The following is an 11,833-nucleotide window of genomic DNA, read 5'->3' on the forward strand; positions in this document are numbered from 1 at the left end:
TAAGAACACGTGGCATATATATGAGCAAATAATTATCAAATAATGACTTTTGAATAGAAAAATGAGCAATAATTTGATGACACGTGGCATTTTTAAAAAAAAATTAAAAATAAAAATTAACAACTATTAACCTCACCCACCCCGTCATTATCTTTTCCAACCCTACCCACCCCAACCCCAACCACTCCCCCACCCCGCCGTCATCTTCTCCAACCCCACCCACCCCAACCCTAACCCCTCCCCCATCCCACCAAATCTTCTTCTCCTCCAACACCCACCCAACGCTATTCATATCATCTAAAGAGAAAAAAATGAAACTATAATGACAAACAAAAATATAAATCAAATTGAATCAAAAAATCCAACAAACCTCTATTTTTTCTGGCAAGATTAATACAAATCTAAAATTATTTTTTTTGAAATTGTTAAAGAATTCAAACCTTAAAGAACTCACAACAAAATTCGAAGTCCAATTAAAAAACAAATGGGCTATTCTCCAATTTCTCAGATTTCTAAGAACAACTTCAACAATACAAGTAGTAATCTTTGAACCTAACTCATCAAGTTCTTGGTTTTTTGATGAATCAAGAGGCTTAGTGAATATGTGAACAAGTCTATCAACGATTCTTGAATCGTTTGGAGAGATTGGGGAGGGGAATTTATGGGTTTTGGGCAAATGGGTGTTGAAGAAAATGGAGAAAGATTGTGTTTTGTAAAAGGAATTTGTAAAAGAAGAACACGCAATGAAGAAGAAGAAGAAATGAAGAAGAAAAAGAAGAAGAAGAACAAAAAAAAATTAAAAAATTCACACGCTTAAAATGGGTGCAGCACAATGTGCCAAGTCAGCACAAAGTGTCAAAATGACACATCAGAGCCTTACTTGAGGTGTCTAAAATGAACAAAGCCTAGTAGAGGTGTCTAAGTAAAAGTTGGTGCCAACTTTAGGGGGCACCGATGGATTTCGCCTAATAAGTATATATACTACTATGTGCAGGTTATTTTTAATTTATTTAGTTTATTAATTATTTTGACCTTTTTTAAAAAATATTTTCAAATTTCAAATCTTTTGAAGGTTTATTTTAAAACAGCTCACACGGTTACGCTAAATTTGATAATGTTACTTGTTCCTTTTCTAAAGTGAGAATAAGTAATACTAATTTTTGCCTTTCTAAAAGAATGTACATACATTTTTGCATCAATCTTTTTTTTAAAAAGAAAATAATTTTCTGCATCTTTTTTGTAAATTAGCAGTTTTAATAATTTTTTTATTTTCTGTTTTAAACTTATGCATTTACTGTCAATTTACCCATTTTCGTTAATTGACAGTTTTTCGAATTGTTAATTTTTAATTTTAAACTTGTGTATTTTTTTGTCAATTGACCCTTTTTATTTCATTACTTTTTTGTTAATCAATTCTTTTTTCATGTGTGTGTGTTTTGTAAGTTGATTTTTTATTTTTTTGTTTAAACTTTTAGATTTTGATTTGGTAGTCATTTTTTATTGATTATTTGACAGTAATTATAATTCTATATAAAGATTTTAAATTAATTTTTAATTTTAACAAACTCCAATCACAACATTTAACAAAGTCAGCTTACATCACGGTTCCATAACCGCCGCCTTTACATCAATACCCTCGGTTCATCTTCTTCACTGCTAATACTACCTCTCTTCTAATTCATCGATAATCATCTGAAATACAACGTCTTAGAATATCTAGATGTTTGTAAATTATAATATAAAATTAAGCTTTTGTGAAAAGTTTTATCAGACCAACAACTGCACCAGTACTAAATCTCTGGTTAAATATTCACCATTATAATAAATCTCCTTCACTAATAAAGGATTTATCCCTCGATCGAATGTAAGGCAGAAGAATAGAAAATTAATCATAAGATAGAATGTAAGGCAGAAAATTACAATAAGATAGAAGGTAAGGCAGAAGAAGAGAAAATTAATCATATATTAATTTATTTTATCAAAAACTCACAATTTGGACATCATATAATTTTTCAACATGAAAGATAAACCCACAGAACATCGAGAGGACAACTGAACGCAGCAATTATATGCATCCAAAAGTATATGTTCAACAATATAAAACAAAACTAAAGAAGAAAAAAATGGTACTTGCTGGTAGTGTATTTGAATATAGTGCAAATAAAGGGACGTGGGGGGATTTTAAAGCATGAAGTGGAGGTTAATTTGTTTTCATTGTTTTCCTCTGTTTGTTCAGTGAATGTACAAATGACAGTTTTTTTTCTATTTTAAAAAGTTATTCTCAACTAAATTTTTTTATTTTAAGTTTAAAATTGTATGTAAAAGAATTGCAATAATTTTCAAACGTAACATACAAAGAAACTGAAAAATATTTTTTTTTGGCTCCAAGAGTTGAAAATAAATTATATAATGTATCTATGGAAGTTTTCTAAAATTATTTTGAAGCAAACAAAAAATGTCTGGTGATGCTAAAGTAATCGCACCTTTTTTTTAGTTTATATTTACTTTTTTATCATATAAATGCAAAATTAAAGTAATTGTCACAATTTAAATTTTTAAATAATTATAAAAGATAATTTTAAAAAACAGTTATATATATAGAAGATATAGAAGATTTTAACTTTAATAATAAATTGAATTAATACTAATTAATTGATATTTTAAAATTTAAAATTAGAGATTAATGATAGTGCTAAGTGCTAACACGTAAGCACTTTTACCTCTCCTATTTTATTTTTTTTCATTATTTAAGGTTTGTAATTATTAGCTTCTACATAATATCCTTGTTATTTTGATCCCAAAACTATTTTCGGACATTAAAAGACTTCAATATTTGGACAATAAAAGACTCCATCAACCTTCACTAAGAATGTTCACTGTTCAGTTTAAATCAATTTTCCTCTAAAATGAATACTACCACAATTAAATTGCTTTTCAAATGTTGAAATCAAATCAAATCAAACTAATTTAGTAGTTCTTCGTAGCTTTGACTTTTGTCAGTTTTTTGGTTAATACGATTGTTTTGTTGAGTTTTAAAATTTAAAATATATGATGAAATAATTCTGAGCACATATTAGATATTGACTATATTCAAGCGTAACACTACTAAATGAGTTATTATTTAAGAAATGAAGAAACTGTACAGATATCAAATTATATATATTGCTTCCTCGAGAAAGTCGCATGCATTATCCTAGAATTTAGCCATTTTCAAGAAATTTAAAAATTCTTTTTACAATAAATTTTTTTGTGCAAAAAATTAAAAAGATGTGATTTACCAAGTTTTTTTTTTAGGATAAGTGAATTACATAATGATGAATAATTTAAAGACTCAAAAATAAGTTATTTTGAGTATGCAATAGATTCTGAAAATTATTAAACCAAAGACTACAAATCAAACTAGAAAGTAAAGTCAAAGAATTTGATTATGAAAATAAAGACTATAACTTAAACTAGAAAATAACTCCAAAGAGTTGGATTATCAAAATAAATACTACTAATCAATTTAGAAAATAAAGTCAATGATCTGTTGGATTATCAAAATAAATAATACAATCAATTTAGAAAATAAAGTCAAAGAGTTGTATTATCAAAATAAATACTACAAATCAATTTAGAAAATAAAGTCAAAGAGTTGGATTACTATAACGTAACGGCAAATAACTAGATAACGAATCAAAGAGCGAAAAAAATATATTATGTATTGTGAATTGGTATTTACATAATTAACTTGGTTCGATTTTTTGCCATTTTTGCATAAAATTAAGTAAATTCCATAGTGTAATTAGCAAATTACATTTTATTTATATTTTTTTTAATTTACAAAAATTTTAGGAGCCATCCGGATACATTAATTCTAATACATTAGACACCTTGATTGTTATGTTTAAAAAGAAAATTAAAGGTAAAATTAAATGTTAATTCCACAAATCATGCAAAACAAATTGATATCAATCTCTTCCAAATTCAAGCAATTCAAATTTCAAATGGTCTTCTCCCCAATTTATCCTAAATCGTAATAAATTTTCTTGTTAATCTTCTTCTTCATCCATTTTTTTTCTTTTTACTCATCAGTTATCAATTTTAAAAATCTCTTTTTTTGTAGCTTTTCATCTACAAATTTTTGATAATATGAAAATATACCTTTTCTTTTTTCATATTATTGAGCAACTGATTGATTATTATTTTTTTGTGATTTTTGTTGTTAATTTTTTTCTGATACATATGAGTTCGGGTCTATATTCATTTAAACTTTTGCATTCATGCCTTTAATTATTTACCTGATACATAACGGAACTGGCATGATAGCAAAACAAAAAAGGCGTATATTATGGGGCCTCCCTGGCGAGAATGCTTATTTGTTCTTTGATTGAGCGGTTTTCCTCCTTATCCATACCTACGGTCGGATGAATGGAGGACCGACCGACCCGGGTTTTCACCAGCGTTGGCGGGTTCTGGAGTGCCTGCACTTTTTTTCATCAAATAGATTAGAGTTTTCAAAAAAGTAGAAGCCATCCTCGGCCTTCTTCGTTTTCGATGAAAAAAAATCTTAAAAATTGTATAATGTACCATGTATCAATTGTTGTTATGTATCTGCAGCTTTTAATTTTTATTCATATTTATTCAAATTAGAAGGTTAGATGTCCGTTCACATTACCCAAGAAATGCACTCGATACATAAATCCTAATGTTCTATAGCTAAAGCACCGTGTATCAAATTAATTGATATGTACATGATACATAATATATATTAAAATTCAACCGTTTCAAACTTTATTACATGTATCATATACATATCAACTCACAACTGTGTTATGTATCACACACAAAAAAATGTTATTGGCAACAATTACATTTATAATGTATCTTTTATAAAATACAGTAGTTTTCAAACAAAATAATGCACATAGATAGTAATGTATCATGCACTATTTTTTTGGACATGATGCGTAAATTTAAATTTATAATAAATGTATCTGATACATAGCGACTACCATACAATAATGTATCTATCTCAAATATAATATTTTATAGGCAATAATTACTTATTTAATGTATCTAGTAGAGATATAATACTTATCAATTTAAACAAGATAAATAAATAGTAATGAATCATGATAAAGCTACCCATCTCGAAAACACAATTCAAATTTAATATATCATAATGTCAAAACGAAGGCATTACACATTAATTTAAGAAACAAAAACAACTAGATACATTAAAAATTCGAATTTATATGTATCATAAAAAGATGAACAACAAAAATAGAAAAAAAAAACAACAATCTAATATTCTGAAGGCAAAAACAAAAAAACTCAACTTTTCTATCCCTTTTTTTGGGGTGGGGGGAGGAGCCTTTTCCACGGTCACTTTAAAAGACGAAGATATATCTTTGTTCCGCTTCGCCTTCTCAACTTTCTAATTCGTCATTAATAATGAATCGTGCAATTGTTTGATCTGTTTTCAGCCCAATCTTCATCGTCAGATTAATCATAAACACTATCAATATTAGATAAGTTTAACTGGATACTCCCAATGCTAAAAGAAGGAGCATCATCTTATGATTTAAAATATGAAAAAGGGTCAAAATAATCTCAACGTATTAGAAATATTCATAAATGTCCTTAATATATTCAATATGTTAAAATTTTTTTGATACAATAGGTGGAAATAGGGGTAAATTTGATCCAATAGGTGGAAGAATGACAATTTTCAAAAATTTTCCGTTTAAAATAAGTCATAGCAATTTGAATTATCTTTAGGTCAAATGAAAAGTTTAAAATATATATTATTTCTTATATTCCAATTTATTTATCTTACTTTCTTTTTTAGTCCGACAAGTTTAACCACCACAAGATTAAAGAACATTTTGGCACATTATACATATCTTTAGTTTGAAATTACAAAATACAAATTTTCTTTAGTTTCTTAAATTCTATGTTAAATTAAAATCAGACAAACAAATTGAAACGGAGATATTATTTTTAGAGACAAAATGAAAAGGATCTTGCATGACAAAAATTAGGAGAGAGTAGTGTGGAAGCCAACAAAAATGAGTTGACCATCACACCTCGCCTTCCATTTTAAGGTTGTGGGTTCGAGTCAATAAGAGATGAAAAAACAAACAAACAATTAGCTCTAGGAGGTGGAAAAAAAAAACAAGTACAGAGAGTAGTATTTATACCTCATCTGGATTATGAGAAAAGAGGAGTTTAACTCCAAAGTTAACCCAAACACTTCAAAAAATGGGATCACTAGCCAATGAGAACTTCAACATTGAGCTACAACAGCTTGATGCAGCTAATGATACTGCAAGGAACCAGAGGACTCAATGGCTACTGACTTCTCCTAATCCACCAAGTCTTTGCCATCAACTCATTAATTCAGTTAAAAGAAATGTTGAAAAAACAACAAAACAATCAAGAAATGGAGCTTTCTTTTCATTCTTGAAAGGCTTATTTCCAATCCTTAGCTGGGGAAGAAATTATAGAGGTACAAAGTTTAAGCATGACATAATGGCTGGCTTAACTCTGGCTAGCCTCTGCATACCTCAGGTAATAAAAAAAATTGTATTTTATTAGGCGTGTAAGGGTCTGAAAGCACTTCAGACCTTTACACGCCTATTATATTTGTATACATTAATTCTGTTCTTAACTGTAATTGGAATAATATTGGGGTTCAAATGTAAATCTTCTTGCAGAGTATTGGATATGCTAATCTTGCAAAACTTGATCCTCAATATGGCTTATGTAAGTTCAAAAATACCAGTTTTAGCTCTATTTTATCGCTGTTTCTTTGGTTTCTGTTTGCATTTAGTTTTATGTGTTTTTTCCTTTTTGTTTTAGACACAAGTGTTGTTCCACCACTGATATATGCTATGATGGGAAGTTCGCGAGAGATCGCCATTGGCCCTGTTGCTGTTGTATCACTACTGCTTTCTTCAATGGTTCCCAAAATTATAGACCCCGCCGTTGATCATATCGCTTACAGGAATCTTGTTTTCACTGCCACATTCTTTACTGGTGCATTTCAGGCAGTTTTTGGACTATTCAGGTAGTCTTTGAACTCTGTTTTTGCCCCCTTTTAAATGACTCTGCCTCTCCTGGAAAATGGCTGTTAATTTTAGTACTTATCAGGTTGGGATTTCTAGTGGACTTTTTATCACATGCTGCTATAGTTGGATTCATGGGAGGTGCAGCCATTGTTATAGGTCTCCAACAGTTAAAGGGTTTGCTAGGAATTAACCATTTTACTACCAAGACTGATGTGGTGTCTGTGTTGGAAGCTGTTTACAAATCACACCATAATGAACCAGTGAGTCTTTTCTTTATTTGGAAAATTCTGTTCTTTTATCAGGTTGATTTCTAAGGACACTCAACTAATAGTTATTATCTCAAAAAGTCACGTTTCTTATTAATTCCAATTTTCTTAAACAAAAGAACGTGACATTCTGAAATAATAATTATTAGTCGATTGACCATCTGAAAAATCAACTCATATTTTATCTGTTGCATTTGTCATCTTACGAAAATTTCCTTTGCATTTTTAGTGGTTTCCTTTGAATTTTGTACTTGGCTGTTCCTTCCTCATCTTCATCTTAATGACCAGGTTCATTGTAAGTATCATGTTTTTGTTTCCTAATCTTTTTTCTCTTATCATATGGTAATTGTTTTATTTGCATTTTATTCATCTCTTTGAAACCTTGAAAAACTACAGGGGAAAAGGAATAAGAAAATGTTCTGGCTACCCGCAATTGCTCCTCTTTTATCAGTTGTACTATCTACTTTGATAGTTTATGTAACAAAAGCTGATCAACATGGAGTCAAGATTGTAAAACACTTCAAAGGGGGTATCAATCCAAGTTCACTTCACCAATTACAGTTGAATAGTCCACACATTGGAGAACTCGCGAAAATTGGACTGATTTGTGCTATTGTCGCTCTCACTGTCTGTCTCTACTCTTTGTTATCTCAATTCCATTTTATGATTATCATAAAAAAAGATCCTTATTCCAACATGTTATATAAACTTTCCTTAGGAGGCCATTGCTGTTGGTCGATCTTTCGCTTCAATCAAAGGCTATCATCTAGATGGAAACAAAGAAATGGTAGCCATGGGATGTATGAACCTTGTGGGATCTTTAACTTCTTGCTACACAGCAACTGGTAAAAGTGTTTATTTCTCTAATAGATAAAGTTTTTAGACGAGATGATCACACACTTCAATATATATACTCCGCGATAACTTTTTATTATATGATTGTTGCAGGTTCATTTTCGAGAACAGCAGTGAATTTCAGTGCAGGATGTGAAACTGTGGTGTCAAACATAATTATGGCAATCACAGTCGTTATATCTCTAGAGTTATTAACAAAGCTATTGTACTATACTCCATTGGCAATACTGGCATCAATTATCATATCAGCTCTTCCAGGATTAATTGACATTAGTGAAGCATGTCATATTTGGAAAGTGGATAAGGCAGACTTCATTATTTGCATTGCTGCCTTCTTGGGAGTACTCTTTGGCTCTGTGGAAATTGGTCTTATAATAGCGGTAACTAAATCGGTCCCTATTACATATATAAATCTATATACAATTGTGAACTTAGCCGGGCTAATGTTTTTACAAAAATCTCTAGCCAACCTTTCTGCAAGAGATTCTTTCTTAACATCAAGTCTATCGGGACCAGATAGAAATGATAAGATAAATCTACAATTATTTTCTTTTTAATGTCTCCTAAGGAATCAATCACTTCAATAGCCTTTAATGGTTACGCAGGTATCTAAAGAACGAACGAAATTGACATTTTTTATTCTAACCATTCTTTTAGTCTCAAGCCCGCTAAGGAAAGGGCTGACTTAGATCAATGGTTTTGTTTAGTTTGTTTCTTGGCGTAGTGCTTCTCCCCCTATGCTGCCTCTTAAACCTAGTAAAGTATGATTTGACCCGTAATATAAAACAAAACCTCTTTACTACTAAAGGTTATGGTTGGATAGGGGTGAATTTGAAGTTTATGAATTTTTATAGCAACTTTAGGTTAATATTAAAGTTCATGATAAAATATTTATAGATATTTTATCAAATCTAAACAAAAGCTTTTAAATTCATACAAAAACATATCCTAACTTCAAAATTTGCCCCTAGGTCAAAATTTTCAAATTTGATTCTTGAAAATGAAATTGGCCTTCACCCTTAAAATAGAATTTCGTGGCCCAAGAGGGTTGCACATAATGGATAGGAAATCAAAAAAAAATCTATACCTAATTTACAGCTTCTTGGCTAATTATATGAATTTTATATAAAAGACAAAAAAAATTGGGAATTTTATGTTGACGTGAAATATCAAATAATTAGGAGACATAGATAACCCTTTTTAAGTCATTTGTGGGTTCCATTGTTATATAATGGAGTTGGATTATTTTACTAGTAAACAATACATGGACAATAGGTGATGCTCTTTCCTTGGCTCCAAAAATAATAGACTCATGTCCACTCTTTGTTCATCTGTCATGTTCTTTTCAACTTTTAGTAAACCATTTGCCCACAAAACAACAACTTTGCCTATGCTTTATGGATGAGGTACAATTCAACTGACCAAATCTGATTCCACACTATGTATGTCACAAAATAAAAATCATGCTATCTCAAATTCAACTATCAAACTCCACTTATAATAATAGTGTTCAGATCAACTAGACTATTTTCCTAAGTACCTATTATCACAAGTCACTTAACATTTTTTTTTGTTTATATTAAAATTAGTAATCTTCATCACTTTATTGATCGCTAGACATGTCCTTTTAAGTGTAACTAGTAATTCATTAACCTAATGAGGTTATTGCAGGTTGGCATTTCATTTGGTAAAATAATACTTGGTACCATCAGACCAAGTGTAGAACTCCAAGGCAGACTTCCTGGGACAGACACTTTCTGTGACATTACTCAATTTCCTGTGGCCACGGAAACTCCAGGAATCTTGATAATTAAAGTGAACAATGCTTCACTCTGCTTTGCAAATGCTAATTTCATAAGAGGAAGGTACATAATTAAAATTTTAAAGAGAAAAATGAAAACAAAAAGTGAATAATTAATTGTTTGTAATTTCCTCTTTTTTTTTTTTCATTTAGGATATTGAGCACAGTGACAGATGGAAGTGAAGAACACACCAAGGAAAAGATTCGTGCTTTAGTGCTAGATATGTCAAGTAAGCTTCTTTACCTGCACAAATTTAACATTTTTGGTCTTCGTTAGATATTTAACAAATTTCTGGCTATTAAATTTAAGCACAACTATGAATAATTTTAAAAGTCCCATCAGATTCATCGCAACACTACAAATAGGCAAAAAATTACATTGATGACATTGTTTTCCAGGTGTAATGAGCGTTGATACATCAGGAATTGTTGCATTGGAGGAGTTGCAAAGAGAATTTGTATCACAGGGCATACAAGTTAGTCTCTCGTTTTATGTGGCATGCTCTTTTTTAGTCCGTCCAAAATGAATCTCATAATTTTTATTTATAAATGTTTAACTTACATCTTTTAGTTTTATTCTGAATGAGATGATTTATATTAATACAAATATGTATGACTTATTCAGTCAAACATCGTCACATGTTGATTTATACTCAATGTTTTTTTTCTCTTCCTTTTTTGCAGGTAGCTATAGCAAATCCAAGGTGGAAAGTAATCAACAAGTTGAAGGAAGCAAAATTTCTAGATAAACTTGGGAAAGGGTGGATTTTTCTCACTGTTGGGGATGCTGTAGATGCCTGTTTGAATACCAAAATTGCTGATCTTAGTACTATCAATTGTTGAAATGTTTATGATATATATTGATGTGAGTTGTATACACACAATTGAGAGGAATTGATGCATTTATCATCGATCTAATATTCATGTGAGTTGTATACACACAATTGTTGAAATGTTTATGATTTTTCTCAAAGCCTCGCAGCTCTTTCTCAGCTATGCTTGGCTAATGCGGTATTTCATTAGTTGCTTTTTTCAAGAACTATATCAACACCACATTCATAATTTCGATGTTAGATAAATTTGCATTCACTATGCATGATGTTTTTTTCAAAAATGGATCTAATTAAAAAGCAAGTATTACCAAAGTATTATGGTGAATAATTTGACCTATCACGACAATTCTAATCTTGAAATTCATTACATGTTATTTTGCGTCAGAATATCACGAGTCACTTGTCCAAACCTTATTAAAATCTTGAGACATTGTTTCATTAGTCTAGGATTTTTTTTGTCAGGAATTAACAGTTGTACCTTTGTTTGTCTTTTCAAAATCAAAGAATCATTGTTAATTCATAATTTTTGATTAATTAATTTGTTCTTTCGCTAATTGGTTTTTCCAAAAAAAAATAATTGAACTAGTTGTTATTTGTTAGCTAGTTAGTGAATCACGTGAGAGTAGCCTAAGGTCAGGGCGGTTCTAAAGCCTTAAAGAAATTCATTTTTTTGAAAAAATTACCTAAATATTATTAAAGGAAATCGATTATAAAAAAAATATATATAAACAACTTTGCATTTCAAACAACTAAAATAATAGACTTCATAAATTGAAAAAAAAAGATAAAAATTTAAGACCTTCATTCGATTTTGCCTTTACACCATCATTTGTCCAAAAAAATTGAACCACTTGTTATTTGTTATTTCTAAATAAGGTAGTTCACTTACCAGTTTGTCATGATTCAGACCCATGTCATGAATTGTTCACCGGTCTGTCACAATTCAAGCCCATCAGCTCGTTGAGGAAGATGAAGAAAAAATTACCATGAGAACACTTTTTAATAAATAATTATTGATTTTAG

At 30.1% G+C, this 11,833-nt stretch overlaps 1 protein-coding gene across 1 annotated transcript; it reads left to right on the forward strand.

Moving 5' to 3' along the window:
• The first annotated feature begins 6,158 nt into the window (after window positions 1-6,158).
• On the forward strand, window positions 6,159-10,999 carry LOC129903851 (low affinity sulfate transporter 3). The gene is made up of 12 exons (XM_055979366.1): window positions 6,159-6,555; window positions 6,702-6,750; window positions 6,847-7,054; window positions 7,138-7,315; window positions 7,551-7,616; window positions 7,718-7,948; window positions 8,040-8,166; window positions 8,270-8,556; window positions 9,848-10,041; window positions 10,131-10,207; window positions 10,377-10,453; window positions 10,662-10,999. Exons 1-12 carry the CDS (start codon window positions 6,247-6,249, stop codon window positions 10,818-10,820), a joined length of 1,962 nt encoding a protein of 653 aa, XP_055835341.1. The 5' UTR covers window positions 6,159-6,246; the 3' UTR covers window positions 10,821-10,999.
• Window positions 11,000-11,833: the final 834 nt, after the last annotated feature.

The sequence above is a fragment of the Solanum dulcamara genome, chromosome 9 (genome assembly GCF_947179165.1).
Source record: "Solanum dulcamara chromosome 9, daSolDulc1.2, whole genome shotgun sequence".
Classification (NCBI taxonomy): domain Eukaryota; kingdom Viridiplantae; phylum Streptophyta; class Magnoliopsida; order Solanales; family Solanaceae; genus Solanum; species Solanum dulcamara.